This window comes from Schistocerca nitens, chromosome 2 (assembly GCF_023898315.1).
Source record: "Schistocerca nitens isolate TAMUIC-IGC-003100 chromosome 2, iqSchNite1.1, whole genome shotgun sequence".
Classification (NCBI taxonomy): domain Eukaryota; kingdom Metazoa; phylum Arthropoda; class Insecta; order Orthoptera; family Acrididae; genus Schistocerca; species Schistocerca nitens.
In genome coordinates this window covers 353,825,167-353,844,242 of record NC_064615.1, presented here as the reverse complement: position 1 = coordinate 353,844,242, position 19,076 = coordinate 353,825,167, and the positions used below count along the sequence as shown (strand labels likewise).

At 36.2% G+C, this 19,076-nt stretch overlaps 1 protein-coding gene across 5 annotated transcripts in view; it reads left to right on the top strand.

The window, feature by feature from the left end:
• Nucleotides 1–19,076, top strand: part of LOC126236172 (tubulin monoglutamylase TTLL4-like) — a 257,463-nt gene that overhangs the window by 52,393 nt on the left and 185,994 nt on the right. For 4 of the 5 annotated variants that reach the window (XR_007544877.1, XM_049945267.1, XM_049945269.1 and 1 more), the window contains exons 5-8: nucleotides 686–814; nucleotides 899–1,000; nucleotides 6,388–6,513; nucleotides 15,445–15,613. Coding sequence is in view for 4 of the 5 variants with exons in the window: in XM_049945267.1 (XP_049801224.1) it covers nucleotides 686–814; nucleotides 899–1,000; nucleotides 6,388–6,513; nucleotides 15,445–15,613 (526 nt within the window). In the remaining variant the exon portion in view is untranslated. The remainder of the gene's footprint in view (nucleotides 1–685; nucleotides 815–898; nucleotides 1,001–6,387; nucleotides 6,514–15,444; nucleotides 15,614–19,076) is intronic. The other variant, XM_049945270.1, reaches the window with a different exon arrangement.

Genomic DNA, 19,076 nt, shown 5'->3' with positions numbered 1-19,076 from the left:
AGTGTTCTTACTATTACACAATCGAGGCATACTGCCTCGAGAAAACATGTTGACCATCTTGTAAAATTTGTTTCTTGTACATTTTGCCTGGGGTCGCCTAAGTGGTATCATTACCAGTTACAACTTCTTACTAAGTCATTGTGAAATAATTTTCATCTTTTTGAGTTTGTGCAATATCTCAGGCCTCTGCAGATAAAAACTTATATACCTAATCTGTGCACAAAACTGAAACTCAAAGTTATGTAAATCATTTGATGATGACTTGGTAATAACTTGAGTTGACAGCCCTAACAATTTCTTAATGCTTCTTTTTGTGAATACTGGCTATCACAAAAGACATTATGTTGAGCAACGTAGTCTGTCCTCACTGTAATAGTGATGTATATTGCTTGAGGTTTGCCACTTTGCCAACTATCATACTTGATGCATATGTGAAACATAGAAATTCACATTGCATGAATAATACGGAACCTAACATACAATATAAAATGAAATAAGACTGTTTCGTATCTCATTCTGGTGTGGAATATCGTGGTCAATATAAATTTTTTTGCTACTACAATATTTGTTTAGTGTTGTGAAATAGCAGGTCTCAAGTGTGAATAGAAGATTCCTTACATAAGTACTATATTTTAATTACTCGAATGCATTGAATATCTCAACCTTAAAAATTGTTTTCTTCCAGATACTCGTTCAGCAGTTAGCAGCCTAACAACTGTATCCACAGATTCGAACACTCCCTCAGTTGTAGGTGAATCTTTGGGATCAATTTCACTTAATGACACATCATCAAAAAGGATTATCAAAGTAGAAGGTATGATCAGATAACTAAGAAGCTCAATATTAAATTGCTCTCTGTTCGAAGCTATAGAGAAATAACAAAATTTTTGTATTGCAGCTGTGACTACGACAGAACCCTGCAACCAATCACAAGCATTGAGAACTAGTCTCTTCTCATATGTTCCTCCGTATATCAGATTTTGTATGCATGATGAAAAAGGTGGGTGTATATCAAGTGAAAGTACAAATTTATGGCACAATTAGAGCAATGTAAGTAAATGTAAAGACTTAATTCTAGTAATGTATCAAGAATGCGGTAATTTCTTTTTGACAATCGGGGTTATGAATGTAGATATCGATCAAGAAATTGAACTTTAATTTGTATTGTGTGCAATGTCTGTTCAAAAAGTATTGAACAGTCTTCTCTTTCCCACATAAATCAGTGAAGTATGGGCAACTTTCTTTGATGGTGATGAGTGCGGGGGTTAACATTCATACACAGTCGTGAATTTCTTCCAGCAGGCAGAAAGCTCCAATGCCGCCGCCGCCGCCACCACCACCACCACCGCGCGCGCGCACACACACACACACACACACACACACACACACAGAGAGAGAGAGAGAGAGAGAGAGAGAGAGAGAGAGAGAGAGAGAGAGCTTCAGTCACTGGCATTTGACGTATGAGTGAGGATGTGAAGTGAATTCTTGTGGGATTCCAGTAATTTGTGCAGTGATGGAAGAAAATGAACAGCGATATTGTATAAAAGTTTGCCAAAAGCTTGGTGATACACAAATGGAAAAAATTCATAAGATTCAACAGGTTATTGGGGATGGTGCCATGGGCAACTTAATGTATAAAGGAGTGGTTCAAATGCTTCAGTGATAGCAAGACATTAATGGACAGCACTCAGGCAAACTGTTAACAAGCTGAAAACAGTGTCATTGAAGGAGTATAGTAGACCTTGGTCATGGAAGACAGTTGAATCGCAGTAAAAGATATTACGAATGAAATGGAAGTAAGAATTGTATCATTATGTTCAGTTTTGACGGATGATTTATGCATGAGGATAGTGTCTGTGAAATTCATACTGAAATTGCTCACAAAGGAGCAGAAGCAACACTATCTGAAAATTGCACAGGACATGTTGGGTAATACTAACAGTAACCCCAACCTTCTGAACATCATGATCACAGGTGTTGATATGTATGTTTATGGGTAGGACCCAGAAACTAAGAGTGAGTCATCACAGCGGAAATGTTCGAACACTCCAGTAGCCATAACAACAGGGCAGGATTGTGGCAATGTCAAGAGCAAGCAGTCATTTTCGTATACTATCATGGGATTGTGCATTACAAGAACACCCCACAAGGCCAAATCATCAGAAAAGAATGCTGCAAGGAGTTCCTTTGTCATTTTTGGGATGCTGTGTAATGCAGACAACCAGACCTGTGGGCAGCAAAAACTTTTGAGCTCCATCATGATAATGCCTTACAAATTCTGCGCATCTGACTGAAACTTTCCTCGCCAAACAATGCATATGTGTGGTTAGCCAGGCTTCTTACTCCCCTGACAAGGCTCCATACGAGTTTTGGCTATTTCCCCAGCTCAGAATGCCCCAGAAAGTAATGAGCTAAGAGAAGACGTCATGCAGAATGTGATGACCTAGCTAATCACCTTCAAAAAGACACATTCCAGAAATGCTACAAAGGATAAATGTTTGCATTACCAAAGCAACTAAATTTTAGGGGATTAGAGTTTTGTACCTCCAAATTAATTTTATTTCTGCCAAGCAAAGGCTTGATGCTTTTTGAATGTGTCTTGCAAAATATTATGCACAAATTTGGAAGATATTTTAACATGTGTTTCTAAATCTTAATCTAATCTATCTTTGGAGGAAGAGCCTCCTCAAAAACGAAAGAAAGAAAGAAAGAAAGAAAGAAACAAACAAACAAACAAAAATTCAAATTTACTGCTTTACCTAATTTTCTTTAACATGAGGTGGTTGTGGAGGACGGGGTAATGGGGAAGGGTAATAGAAAATGATTGTGATAGAGTTATGTGAGGGGATAAAAAGAGATGTAAACCAAAGTGAGCTTGCAAGTAGAATAAACTAATTTCATTTTATCCGTAGTAGTCATTTTTGTGGCCATGACTGATTTACATTAGTAAAATCCAAAGGGGAGAGCAAAAGCCTTCAGTCATAAACGAGGGTTTTGTTTAAAGCACAAATCATTTAAAGTCCAGAAGGTACATCTGTAGGTGCTTAACACATTGTCATTATTCTTACATGGTAATTAACACTGCTCCTGTAAAATAAAGATATTTTAATGTAATGACAAAATATACAAAACAATATCCAGGCAGTCTCACTATATATGATGCAGAGACTAAGGCAACTGGAAATACTTTTACACAAAGTTATTTTTACCAGAAAACTTTTAAATGAGCAAAACTATGTCAACAAAAAGTTATTTCAATAATTCTACAATTTTTTTATTCAAAAAAATCATCTCTGAAATGTGCAGGAAGAAATCATACCAACTATACTGATGGCTTTGAATTAAAAAAAGGCAATAGCTTTGTATCTATTTGTTCTTTGAAATGTCTGTATCTTTGTAACATATGTATGTTTTGAAAATAACTTTTGAAGGAAGATGCACTGTAATGTGTAACTCTGTGATTGTGCAATGTAAGCTTCTTTTTTAAGTCTGTGCAGCTGCTAAAAGAAGTAGGTTAATTTTTCCAGTATTTTGTTTTAATTACATTTGTTTATTTATTAGTTTAAAATGTATTTAAATAATGTGGTCATTATACATTAATATACACCTGAAGATGGGCCTTCAGGGCTCAAAATTCATTGTGCTTTAAGTAAAAACAAAACTTGTGATTGAAAACTGTCATTCTCTTCTTTGTATTGTAAGAATAAACAAAGCAGGCAAGGATGGAAATGAAGGGAAGGAACCAGGAGGAGACGAGTTAAGATATTAGCTCGAAAAGGGGATTCATCAAAACAAGAGAAATGAGCATTAAATATATGAAAATAGAAGAGATGCAAGAGTTGGCTGGAGTGAGTGTTGAGATGGTGAAGACAGTAGAAGTAGGAAAGCTTTGGCTGTGCCATGTAATGAAAAATGTGAGGGGGGGGGGGGGGGGGGGGGGAGTGACACACACACACACACACACACACACACACACACACACACACACACACACACACACAGAGAGAGAGAGAGAGAGAGAGAGAGAGAGAGAGAGAGAGAGAGAGAGAGAGAGAAGAAAGAAGAAAGAAATGAATGTTGTACATCTTTTCAAGAAAAGAAGTGGGAAATACTGTAATAACTCGTAGGCAGTCACCATTACATTACACTCTGCAAAGAAATTTGAGAAGTTAGAAATAAGGCTCTGGAATGGGATAGAGAAGGGGCTGCGAGAAGAGCAGTGTCACTTCAGAAAAAGGTATAATATAATGTATGAGGGAAGTGTTAATGAACAGAGGCATGGGAAACTGCACCATGTGGAGGGTAAGAAAGATATACAAAGGAAATTTGAACTGTGTAAATGATGGAGAGAAGAGAAGCAATTGATGAAATTAATAATTGAGGGTGAACGGCACAAGCATTCATAAAGAGCATAGAAAACCTGGCCTGGAATGAGTAGTAGTTCTAAAAAAACATGTTTGTGACACACCAAATGAATCCGTTGGCATTATAGAATACACATTGATGCTAAGCTCTTCATTGTTACCCATAATAAAATTTTGGGAAAATATTAAATCTACATAATAATGCTGTATATAGTTAAGAACTAAAAATATCAAAGTTGATATATGTTTTGTCCAGTAATTGGTTCTATCAGTGACATTGTTGTGACACTGCATTAGATCTTCTGCAGTGTAAGTTGATGGCTATAGCTTGGACTTCTTCAGGTATTATGTAATCGCAAAACTCATCTTCTTGAAATCTGCACTTGGAAAATATTGTACTTACTTCTTCCAGTGCAACATCAAAATCTGTGATGAGCTCTACAGATATTCCAGTTAGCATCTGGAATCACGTAGAGATACTTAACTTTACTTAGCAATAGCTTCCAAGTGGCTGACTGTTGTAAAAGGGGCTGATGCTGTCATTGGATTTTACTTGTGTCTAATTGATCACAAGCAAAACACCCGTATTCATTTGCATTATATTGTTCAGTTATCTTTACTGTTGGCAAGGTGTACCAAGTTGTGCACCATGCACATGATACTGTAATATTTTGGTGTAGAAATTGCTTTTCTGTATTCAGAATGTTCTCTCTTTTTAGTCTCGTGAAGGACAAGCTCAGTTCTTACCTATAATAAGTATTTTCATAGATCCTTTTATACATTATCAAGATGAAAGTACATTCACAAATAGACCTGTGATAGAATGAACAGGAAACATGCCAGTTGGATGTATGAAAAACCAGGTTCATAAATGCGTAATTATTGAGCACAATAAATAAAAGTTTTGAGGATGATTGTTTTTCAGCTATTGCCTTGATACTCTAACAAACAGTTTGTAAATACTTTTAGAAAATACCTGTATAAATTAAAGGTATAAAAATATTTTATTAAAAGAAGATTTGGTCTAGTGTGCAGAGTGCACGAGAGAATTTGTGCCCTATAAGTAGGGGACAGGAAATTTTCACAAGAACAATAACACTGATTGGCAGTTTTTAACAAAATAACATGAAATTGCAAAATGACTTATAAAATGTTGTAAATCTGAGTATGGCAGTTTACTAATATTCGTAACTGAGATTTACTGAATGTTAAAACTGCATTTTGACTTCTAATTTCTGTAAGGCTGGGGCTCGTGTGTAATCTTAAACTGACACCTCTATTTCCACACAATGAACTACAATGTGGCAACGAAAATAGCACCGAATTGGGCAAAAACGGACCACCAAATCTGGCAAAAAGTAACAACAAATATTTAAAAAAAAACACTGGGTGTGGCAAAAAGTAGCATTGATCTTTGCCAAAAAAGACATTTGGCAAGAAAAATCACCATATTTGACAAAAACATTGCACTGTGTTTGGCAGAAAATGATACCAAACTGTCAAAAATACATCAAATTTGGCAATAATAATGAATTTGACAAACGTATTAACTAATTTGAAAAAAAAAAGGATCTGGAGAAAAATAACATTAAATTGGCCATGAAATAAAACAATGTTGTCCTTTTCTCTACCTGCAAGGCAACAAGTTTAAGTCTTTTCTTTAGAATTGAGCTTCTTCTTTTCTGAAAAAAGGTGTTGCTTTGCCTTGTGTGTCACATTGTGAATTTTAGTTGAATTTAAATCTCATTTAATTAACGTATAGTTATTTGTGTTTAATTTTATTCATCTGTATATGATCCCAAATTTTGAATTACTCTATGCATCTAAATGGCTGATACAAATTTATACTTTTTCATTCAGTATATCTTAAAGTTTCAGTGCTTTTTTTCCATAAGAAGTGTTGCAGTTGGTTATATTATGTTTAGATAACTGGGGATTTTGCAATGGTTTTCCCACTAGTTTTATACTTAATATATGTGTGTGTATGAAGTTGATTTTATCAAAATACTTATTTATTCAACAGGTGAACCTCTGCCATATGAAATAGGCCGCCACATGAAATGGAAATTGAGCACTATAACACCGTTGGTTGTTAGGCGAACTCTAGTAAATTCTGGATTCAGACTTGTGAGAAGTGAGTTTAGTAGAGGTGTGCATGAACCATAACACATTTTTCTAACATTTAAAATCGTTTCAAATTTCTGTCCAGACTAATAACTTTACTAACATGGTTTATTGTCTACCCCAACCAAGCAAAGTTTGTGCCTTTAGATACAGGCACCATTGTACAGTAGGGAACAGAGCGAAACGTAATCTGAGGCAAGTGGGATATGGAATACTAAGCCTAATTTAAATAGTTTTATTTATTTTTGCTCTCTGGAGGGGGAATACAAAAGAAAAAAAGAGCCCAGTACAAATAGTGCATCCAAATATGCCCTTGTAATTCTTGGTACAGACTTTGCTTGGTCAGGCTATATTTGCCTGTAACTTAATCCAACATGGGAAAGTCAAATCAGATGTTGTAATATTAAACTTTAAGAGTTGGTGTGTGTATACTGTGTTTAGTATGACACTTTATGTACAAGAACTTAGAAACCTTAAAATACTTTTGTGTAAATCATGTGTGAGATGTAGGATGTATTTTGGTCCTTATATTTCAGAGCTATAAATATTGTTTTAGAGTTTTTGTAAGTGTTACGTGTTCTGTGCGATTGCTATGTCCTGTTAGGAAAACCCAACCATTTAAGGGGACTTGTACGTGAATAACTGTCAAAAATTGATTTTTAATTCTTTTATTAAAAAATTCTCCGTAGTTTTCTGAATGAGAAAATGTTTACTTTCAAGAAAATGAACCACAGAAAGTACAAAAATTAGAGGAATTTAAAAGTGGCTGCATGCACCACAACATCCCAATGGCACATAGTCAGCTCTGTTAAAAATAAAATTTGCTGTCATTTGTTTCATTTTTATGACTTTTTAGTCCCTTAAGTTGGCTAGCCTGTGAAACCTTTACAGTTGCTTGTCTTTTGTTTATACAGATAGTTTAGTCATTGTTGTTTTGGCACAAATATTTTATTTACAGCAAAGTAACTGTGTGCGTGAGTTTCTTATTGTGTGGGCAAGTTTCTTATTCCACTTGAAAGCAGGAGGAAGAATTAAGAAGTTCGGTGTTAAACCGTGTAAATTTTATGGAAAATAGTTCACCAAATGGATTAACTCTGCTAATACCATGATACAGCACTTGAATCAGCTTCAACTACTCAATGTGCTTCGCAGCTAAAACTTAAATATTTGGGCAATGGGCTTGTCAGTATTAATGCTGATAATATAGAGATGCCAACTATTGATTCAGACTGTGTTATTGTTGAGCTCCCTGCTGAATCTGAACTAGTAAATAAAGCTTTGCAGTGTACGGAATTTGGCAATAGTAGTGTGAAGGTAGTTGAGGAGATACATGCTAGAAGAGGCTGTGCATCAAAAACGGGCAATGGTAAAGTCATTGATGTGGAATGTATTCTCAAGTACTGTCATGGCTGTTCTAGTGGAACTGAAAACCATAAATGTTTGATCAGTTTTAATGGTTATAGTGAAGGGATGGAATCTGAAGGTGTTGTGAAGCTATTTCACAGGTCAGTAGGGAAATATGGTGTGATGTATAAGTCTTACTTAGGAGATCAAGACTCAAAAGGATACCAAAAAGTTTGTGAATCCAAACCTTATGTTGACACAAAAATTGAAAAAAATTGAATGTGTTGGACAAGTCCAGAAAAGGATAAACTTGAAGGGAAAGAAAATAGCTGATGGTAAGTGCAGCAGTGGACGTGGTAGGCTTACAGACGAAGGAATAGACAGGTTGCAGTATTATTATAGACAAGCCATAAGTCAAAATAAAAATGAGCTTGAGGGAATGAAAAAGGCAGTATGGACTACCTTCTTTCATAAATCCCCAATAGAGGACAACCTATGTCATGCACTCTGCCCACCTTGCAGTGATTTATGGTGTGGCTACCACAGGGCTGTTACGCAAGGTGAGAGCTACAACCATAAACATTCACTGCCATTTGCTATGATGGAAATTATAAAACTTATGTATAGTGACATGAGATTATTAGAGGAATATTTACATGGTAGGACTCAAAATCCTAGTGAAAGTTTCAACAATTGTGTATGGGAACGGATACCAAAAACTGTTCTGGTAGGACTAAATACTTTGAAAATAGGTGCGGTAGATGCTATTCAGTGTTTCAATGAAGGTGCGGTGTCAAGGCTAAATGTTTTGTAACTGATGGGAATGCCTGGTGGACTAAATATGTATAGAGCTTTAATAGCCATTGACCAGATGAGATTCTTTAAAGCAGAAAAATCAGTGCTGAAGCCACCAAAGAAGCAAGAATAAGAAGTGTGAAAAACAGAAGGGAGGAAGGACAAACCAGATGAATATGGACCTGGAATGCATTAGTGCCATGCAAGTTAATAGAAAAAGCAAGAAAAAAATAAACCATCTACTTTGTATTTTGAGTAATGTGGACATAAATAATTAGCATGGTTTATTTCACTTGCAACAAAAAAATACAATTACAAAAAAGGGTGAGAGCTAAAGCTGTGGTTCATACATAAATATGTTACCAAAAGATGTCTTAAAAGATGGTAAGCATTATATGGGCTTATAAATTGTATTCTTTGAGTTATGCTGTTTAGAAAACTGAAATTTTTTAAAGATTTCCTCTGGTATTCACACTGGTATATTTCTGCAAGGAAAACTGATAACATGGTGGGGCTGTCAAATCATAAACCAACACCACTATTGTAAAATAAACTGCATTCCTGCGAACTACCTACAGCACTATTTCTTGTGATCAGTTGTCTGTCATTTTGCTTTTGGGACTGGGATTGTGGAAATTGGCTTTACATTTAGATTTCTGCTTATGATGTCGCAAATGAATGTAGGTAGTTTAAAATCTGATATGAGCAAACAAGTTGTAGGACTTGAGGTTAATAAGAGCAGTTACAAAGTTACAAGAGTATGATTGGGCGGGGCAGGGGGGACGGGCTTGTGTGGTTTTTTTCCAGCATGTAGATCTGCCTACAGAAATAGTAAATGTAAATGACCCTTGAGCCATAAAAATAAAGTGGAATTTTTCAAATAGATGACAACAATTTTTTCTCTAAAGAATTTCTGCTACAGGTTTTTTTCCCCTCAATCTTACCCGTCATGTGCTAAATGAATTGATACCTCACACAAGACAATTTGGCTTTAAAAAGAAAACAATGTGTTAAAAAGTGAAAGTTTTACAGATCATTGAAGTAAGTGAAAGAGTCGTTCAGAAGTGACTTCGATATTTATTCCAATCTCCTAAATCATGCAAAATGCTGTAAGAAACTAATAAAAAATAAAATAAATTCCAAATCAGTAAGGTTTTCACTAAATTATAAGAAAATGTGGTATGATAATGGATATCTATTTAGACATCTTACTTTACAAATTAACAGAAAAAGATATTGCTATGCCACTCAAAAATTTGTCTTTAGAGTTTAGTAAACAGTCTCAAGTGTCCATATGGATTTAAATTGCATGCTTTGTAAGTAATTAAGAATAGTTTTTGGGAATAAGGTGATGAAATGACTGCATAGATATTGTGATTTTGGCTAAGTTCAGCATGAAGAATAAATTCAATGAACAACACTTCTCTGAAGGGTGGTTTTGTTAATTTAGGCTAATATATTTTGATTGCTTGTAAGGTCAAATTTATGAATCATATTCTGTTTCTTGTTCCACTTCTGCAAGATTGGGCTGTAGATGTTGCTAAGTTTGCAAGTTGCAGTGATACACCTGGTGTTGTTTTACATGTATTGGATGAAGTGATTAGCCAGCTAATTTTGGATTGAAAAAGAATTACCCTATTCAGTATTGCTAGCAGTCAGTATTTTTTAAAAACAATTAGGATTTTTGCAGGAACTGCTGGCATAAAAGATGTTTACATCATTTGTAGCAGATCCAGATCGTAAAATATAGTCCATTTCAGACGCTCTTCATTATTACAGAAGTGTATAAGACATAACTTTCATGGGAATTGAATGTCCTTTATTGATTATTGGTATAAGCTAAAATTTCTGTCAGTTTTGAATTTGATAATTTCCTAACATCAACTGGAGTAAAAGTTTGGCACTAGTTAATTGGTGCATGGACCAGATGTTGTTAATTTTGCTATTATTCAGTAACTTAGTTGCCAACACCTTAAAATTCTGTAGGTAAACAAAATATGTAAGATTAAAAGATAGTGAGTGAGCGGAAAGGAGCATGCCCGCAGTCTCTAATGATTTCGCTGTTGACAGAGTGTTAAACACTAGTCTTCTTTCCTTTCATTTTGACTTTGCTCACAATCCAAATGAAGATGTTGGATAACATTTGGGACAAGTCAACATAAAGTTTATAAATTGGAAAATGTAATTGAGCACACACACTGTTTATTCCAAATATCCCAGCAGACAATCATCTTCAGTAAGTAATATATTAGAGACTCTAAAAAAACTTGTTGAAGGAATGCTTGGTTACCAACTGATAGAGTACATGATTTATGAAGGAGTAAGTTAAAAATGTGTTTAGTTTTGTGCCATTTTTGATAAGAATTTGCCTGATGTATCATTTTCCTTATAACCATCTATTAAAGATCATGATTCTCTTATTGATAAGACATCAAAAGATGTCTTCAACACACTCATGCAAGTAGAATGTGTTTTCGCAGGAAAATTTTCCACTATTTATCGGGCTGTATAGTTTAAGAACGTATACACAGTTCAGATCAAATTTTCTAAGCTAACATTTATGTATGTAAACTGAACCCACATCAATGACATTATGTTAACTGTGGTGTCGAAAGTTCTGGCAGAATGTAAATTATTTAGTAGTTGCTGATTTTAGAGACATTTAGTTGAGACTCAGTGCCTCTGTTACTTAGTGAGCTGTTATCATTATTGTAATTCATGTTCATGAACCTATAGTATTTCCTGTAAACTTGTCCATACTGTATGTGTGAAAAATTTCATTGACCATTGGTATTTGTACTCTACAAACAACAGGGACACACATTGTGCAGTTGCCATTAGTCCCCTCTTGTATTCCATAGAATTTCATATAGTTTTCATATCAAATGCATTTGAATAAGATATCTTCGTATTGAAGGGCACCTTTTCAATATTCTGGGAAATACAATTTGATTCTATCTTTCACTTTTCATTTCGGAAAAATTGTTAACACACAAAGTATATTTCAGCATATTAATGTTTCATTTGCCTTCTATGACAAGGAGCTGTTTATTTTTGAGAAAGATTATTCTACTTGTAATATCTTTGGAGAATATGTGAAAAACATCTATCGAAATTTCTGTGTTGAAGGGAAAATGTTATTTTGTATTGGTTTTTGAAGCTCAGTATTGTGCCTGGAAAGCTCATTGCTGACAGTTGAAAGTAAAACTTACGAACAATAGAAATTGTGCAATCTCAAATTATACAAATATTATTATGTAATGGAGTTTTTATAAAGCAACATTAGCGAAAGTGTACTGCAATGGAAGTGCTTCTTCACAGGCAAAATTAATTTTCAAATTTACTTTAGGCAGGACATTTCAGTCTTATTAAGTTTGTCTAAAAGCATGGTACACCAGGATCTTTCACTAGAATGCTGTGAAGTGAATCTTTGTTTTCACAGCACAGTGGCTAACTCAGTTGATCTTTTTCTTCCAACTAATACTTTTGCCATGTACCTTCGAAACTACAGCACTCATATATGCCCTTTTGAGTCAAAGGGCCACGCCATTTCGCATGTGGTCCAAAATACACAAGAACCAGAGATATTGTTTGGTGACAAAGAACTTAATATATATATAAAAACAAAGATGATGTAACTTACTAAACGAAAGTGTTGGCATGTTGATAGACGCACAAACACACACACAAAATTCAAGCTTTCGCAACCAACGGTTGCTTCGTCAGGAAAGAGGGAAGGAGAGGGAAAGACGAAAGGATGTGGGTTTTAAGGGAGAGGGTAAGGAGTCATTCCAATCCCGGGAGCGGAAAGACTTACCTTAGGGGGAAAAAAGGACAGGTATACACTCGCTCGCTCGCTCGCTCGTGCGCGCGCGCGCGCACACACACACACACACACACACACACATACACACACACACACACACACACACATAACAGACACAAGCAGACATTGTAAAGGCAAAGAGTTTGGGTAGAGATGTCAGTCGAGGCAGAAGTACAGAGGCAAAGATGTTGTTGAATGACAGATTGAGGTATGAGTGGCGGCAACTTGAAATTAGCGGAGATTGAGGCCTGTTGGATAACGGGAAGAGAGGATATATTGAAGAGCAAGTTCCCATCTCCGGAGTTATGATAGGTTGGTGTCAGTGGGAAGTATCCAGATAACCCGGACGGTGTAACACTGTGCCAAGATGTGCTGGCTGTGCACCAAGGCATGTATAGCCACAGGGTGATCCTCATTACCAACAAACACTGTCTGCCTGTGTCCGTTCATGCAAATGGACAGTTTTTTGCTGGTCATTCCCACATAGAAGGCTTCACAGTGTAAGCATGTCAGTTGGTAAATCACGTGGGTGCTTTCACACGTGACTCTGCCTTTGATCGTGTACACCTTCAGGGTTACAGGACTGGAGTAGGTGGTGGTGGGACGGTACATGGGACAGGTCTTACACCGGGGGCGGTTACAAGGGTAGGAGCCGGGAGGTAGGGAAGGTGGTTTGAGGATTTCATAGGGATGAACCAAGAGGTTATGAAGGTTAGGTGGATGGCGGAAAGACACTCTTGGTAGAGTGGGGAGGATTTCATGAAAGATGGATCTCGTTTCAGGGCAGGATTTGAGGAAGTCTTATCCCTGCTGGAGAGCCACATCCAGAGTCTGATCCAGTCCCGGAAAGTGATAGGATACTGTAAAGGAAACGGGTCATAAGTATAGTTACGTTGGTACACACTCAGTTGTAAGCAAACGTATGATTGGGATAGAGGCACGTACATTCTAAGTACTGTCATTCCCCATGGCCTGGGTAAAAAGAATTGTGGTTAAAATGCATTTATTCATCTGAGAAAGGAAATAATCGGACTTCATAATTAAATGAAAAGAAGGATTTCAGGTTCTGAATGTCGTGGCAGATATTACCTAAATATTGAAATTGTCGTTGGCGGCCATGAAGGGAAAGAGACGAACACATTCATGTGTGTCTGTTGTTGAGCTGAACTGTCGTGAGGATTGTTGTCTCCATCTAAATTCTCTATACAAAATTAAAATATAATAATCTTCCAGAGTTACAGGAGCTGGGATCCATGGTATTGTTAATGAGGAAATCACATTGTTCATAAATTGCTTTCATTATGTAACACAATTTCACTTTAAAATTACACAGCACGTCTTATCACCAGGACATGAGAACAATGAAAGGTAGCTATTAGTAAAACCAATAAACGAAAAGTGTAAATTTTCTTTTGTCCATCAGTGTTAAATATTTTTCAAATTAATCTTTGGTATGACAAGTGGAATTATTATCTATACATTTATCAATAAGAAAAACTTATTATGTTCCTTTATACAATGCTTCCATAGTGGGCAAACACAATTAACAAAACAGTGAAAGTTTTTGACAGACCATGCATTTTGGTAACTACCATAAGAATAAAAGGAGCTAATATAAGTTGTAGCAGTCTAGAGCTGGGTTGTATCAATCAGTGTGATTACTACTACTACTATTATAACATTCTGCTTGAAAAATTAGAAAGACGAGGAGTAAGAGGTGTAGCACATAGCTCGTTGTGTTCGTACCTAAAAACCTGCAGGCAGTAAGTATCACTTAAGTATGAATTCAACAAAATGAATAAAACAAGAAACAACTCCGTTCTTTCTAGGGAATTGCCAATAAAATATGGTGTACCACAGGGCTCAATCTTAGGTCCACTACTCTCCTTGATTTATGTGGACGACTTAGTTGAATATGTGAGTCCCACAAAAACTATCCTGTTTGCCGATGACACCAGCGTATTGCTCACTGGATCCAGTCCAGAAACTTTGCGGTCCACAGCAGAAAGTTCTATGAAAAGACTTTTTGAGTGGTTCACAAAAACAAACTCATTTAAAAATTCTGAAAAAACTGTGTGTGTCGATTTTCATTTAATTCCTCCAACTAATCAAATGTATATTCAAGCCCAATTAAAAAATGATCCCCTAGAAAATGTAAGTGTCACAAAATTCTTGGGTCTTTGGGTTCAGCAAGACTTAAAGTGGGACACACATATAAATAACTTGTGTAGAAAACTATCATCTGTGTGCTATGGCCTAAGAATTTTAAAGGCTACAACAAGCAAAACAACAGTACTGCAGGCATACTATGCACAGTTCCACTCACTAATCAGATATGGGATCATTTTCTGGGGATACTCAACTCACAGTGTAAAGGTTTTTAGAATGCAAAAAAGAGATTTAAGAATAATTTGTGGCCTTAAAAAGATGGAGTCCGGTAAATCCCATTTTACTGAGCTTGGTGTCCTAAATGTTCCAAGTTTATTCATTTATGAAACTATCTTGTTCAATAGGGACTACCTCCTGAAAACAGGCAAACTGCTACAGAACGAAAGTGTACACAACTACAGTACCAGAAGGGAATCAAATATACATCAAAAATATCACAGAACAACCACCTATCAGAGGAGCATAATTAACATTGGTGTAATACTACACAATAAGATACCAGAGGAAATAAAAAATACTACTCATCCAATATTTAAAGCTAAATTAAAGGCATTTCTAATAAAGCACTGTTTATATTCTGTCAGAGAATTTCTGAATAAGTAACAAAATTAATTGTAGTAGGTACCTAATTTTAATTGCTAATACTGTGTATTATTGTAACTTATCTTTGACCTGTCCAATATCAATTGTACAATTTGTGCTATATGATAAAACTGGACCAATAAAAAATCTAATCAAACTATTATTATTATAGTATTAATCCTGTATCATAATAGTTAGGTTAAACATAGTTTGCTACATTCCCATTGTTTTGTTTTCCAGAATCAAATGACTGGTGCGGTACTTGGGGAAAGCATATGAAATCCTTTTGTTTCAAAACACTGAAGGACTTTCAAAAAGTAAATCATTTTCCTGGTACATTTCAGATCGGTCGCAAGGATCGACTTTGGAAAAATCTATATCGCCTTATGACGAAATTTGGTAAAAAAGAGTGAGTATTTACATACAACTTTATGTACACAGTGCCCATTACTTTACAGGATGTGACAGAAAGTACTTTGTTCCAGTGTTAGAGATTCTCTGTCACATATGATTCTCTGAAATTTTTGTTGTTATATATATTCTCTCATTGATAGAGGGGAAAAATTACTATCTGTATGCCTTTACATGTGCTGTAATCTTTTATCTTAGTCCATTGTCCCTAAACCATACGTTTGATAGTGGCTGCAACTTAGATAGTGTTTCTCTTAATTTATCCAACAGGATTGGGCAAGAACAATGTTTCTTTCTTCTCAAGATTGTCATTAAAGTTCCCCAAACATACCTGTTACTCTTTAACATAGGTTATATTGACCTGTGACAATTGTTGGAACAGTTCTGTAAATTTGTTCAGTGGCTGCTGCCGTGCTTAATTTGTGACTCCAAATACTGGAACAACATTCTGGATAGAGAAGTACTCTGGGCAGATATGTACCCAGTAGAGGAGTTCACAATGGGAGGGCTCTCCATGTTACACACTCACGGTAAAGAAATTTCTAAGGAAACAGAGGCTACTGCGTAATCAGTACAAAACCAAGTATAGGACTAGATAGAGAGATGCTAAATAAAACACGTTTGGCTGTCAAAAGAGCAATGCATGAAACCTTCAGTTATTGTGGCAGAATATTGTTGAACGCTCCTCCACAAAACCCAGAGAGATTCTAGTGGTATGTAAAGACTGGTAGTGGCATCAAAGGTAACATCCAGACACTCGTGGATGAGGCAGGAGCTGAAATTGAGATGGAGCAAAGCGAAAGTGGAAATGCTAAACTCTGCTTTCAAATGTTCTTTCTACAAAGGAAAATTCACGAGTACTGTCCCAATTTAATTTACATATCATTGAAAGGATCAGTGAAATAGATCTTAGTAGCATTGTGAAACAACTGAAATCATAAAATTGAACAGACCTCAGGGGCCCAATGAAATTTCTGTCAGATTCCATAATGAATTTGCAGCTGAGTTAGTCCATCTTTTAACTATAATTTATTGTAGATCCCTTGACCAAACAGCCATGGCCAGTAGCTGGAAGAAAGCTAGAGTTCTACAAGAACAGTAGTGAAACTCCATCCTGTATCCTTGACATAGATTTGTTATAGAATCTTGGAGCATATTATGAGCTCAAACAGGATGAGGTATCTCAAACAGAATGACCTCCTTCATGCCAATGAATGTGGATACCAAAAACATCGATCATGTAAAACCCAAATTACTCTTTTCTCACATGGTGTACTGAAAGCCTTGGGTCAGCACAGTCAAATAGATGCATCATTTCTCAATTTTCAAAAAGCAGTTGATGCCGTACCACATCTATGCTTGTTATGAAAAGTACAATTGTATGGTGTTATTAAGCAATATTTATGTCTGCATTGAGGATTTTTTGGTAGGGAGGACTCAGCAGGTTATCTTGGATGGAGAGTCATTGATAGATGTAGAAGTAACATTGGGTGTGCACAGGGAAGGGTGTTGAGATCTTTGCTGCTTATATTTTATATTAATGACTTTGCAGACAATGTTAACAGTAATCTCAGATTTTCCACAGATGATGCCGTTATCTGTAATGAAGTATTGTCTGAAAGAAGCTGCATAAATATCAGACCTTTGATAAGATTTTAAAGTGGTGCAGAGATTGGCACCTTGTTTTAAATGTTCAGAAATGTAAAATTGTGCTCTTCACAAAATGAAAAATGTAGTATCCTTTGACTCCGGCATCAAAGAGTCATAGCTGGACTCTGTCAACTCATCAAGTAACACTTTGTAGGTATATGAAATGGAATGGTCACAAAGGCCCAGTCGTGGGTAAAGCAGATGGTAATCTACCGTTTATTGGTAGAATAATGGGGAAATGCAATCAGTCTACAAAGGACATTGCTTACAAATCACTCATGCAACCCATCTTAGAATATTGCTCAAATGTGTGGGACCCACAGGGAATATTGAACGTAGCCATAGGAGGATAGTATGAATGGTCACAGGTATCCTGAGAAAGCCTGCTTACAAAGATTCTACAAGCGGCTTTAAATGATGACTAGAAATATACAAAACATCCCTATGTGTCACCATCGTAGGGATCACAAGGACAAAATCAGATTAATTAAGCATGCATTCTTCACATGCTCTATATGTGAATGTTTAATATTTTTTTGTGGGATCTAAAATTTAAAAACCTCTCACACCGGCCTGATTTAGCTTCACCGATCAGGATAGTAAAAACATGCGTATGTTAAGGGAATTTTCATTCACAAAGCAGGCTTATCACATTCACACAGTTCAATACTGTTCTATCCTGATTAAATTGAGCTTAGCTTAAATCCCATAAGGCAGTGAAGCAATTTCGAAGTCTCGGTGCGACGAAAATTGTCAGTCGATCTCCTGAAAAAAAAAATTGTAATAATTATTAACTTTCGGTGATCACATGGGGAAGACTGGAGATCTGCTGGTGAGACCATGTTAGCCTATTTATTTGAAGTAACTGGATATCTTGAGCATACAAAATGGCAGGTTCGTCCAGTGTAAATCAGACGTTCCCCACTGATCCCGTGCAACACAGCGTAGTAAGCAGACACTGTCAATAATAATCAGTTAAATAATACGTGAACTCACTCACTTTAGTTTAGTTCATGTATTAAATTCCTTCTCATACAGAATCTCATCAAGGTGGCGACTAGCTCAACAATACATACATATACATCCTCCTCCTTTCACAGCTAATCGGCAAGATCCTCATTCTTTTCATAAGAGAAAACAGATAGCAGAGAAGCTATTCCATGAAGTAAATGGACGCTCCAAGGGATAATAGGGCTTGAAACTACTTTGCATTGATAATCGTCGTATATTAAAGTTTAGGAATCGGTAAGATAAGAAGAGATATTTCGAGATGTGTACTGAGTTATATAATTTATAAAATTTCTGAAAATATCGCGGAGAGACCGCTGCAAGAGACATTACAAATGGAACAGGGGAAAAACCCTAATAACTGGCGCAGTGGGATGTATCCTTCCTGCGCCATGCTCCTTCACAGTGGTTAGTGGAGTATTGACATAGGTGTAGATTCTGTGAGAAAAGCCGCCCCCCCCCCCTCCGCCGCTCTGGAAAAGTGTTAAGTGTTAGGGTTTCGAATATTCTCTAGAATTCTACAACAAATCAATGTCTATTGGTCTGCAATTCTGTTCACCCATTCTTTCTCACCTGTAAGTAAGAGTAACCTGCACTCTTCCCCATTGGGGACTATCCGATGAGCAAGAAATTCTCTACAAATGCAAGCTAGAAAAGGCACTAATTCCGCAATGTTCTATGAAAAACTAGATTGGAATTCTGTTGGTCTGGTGCCTTGTTTGCTTTAAGTAGTCTTAATTTACTTGATTTTTTTGTCTGCATGTATTATTATTTCCCATTTGTGTAAGGCTATGTTTTGTCAA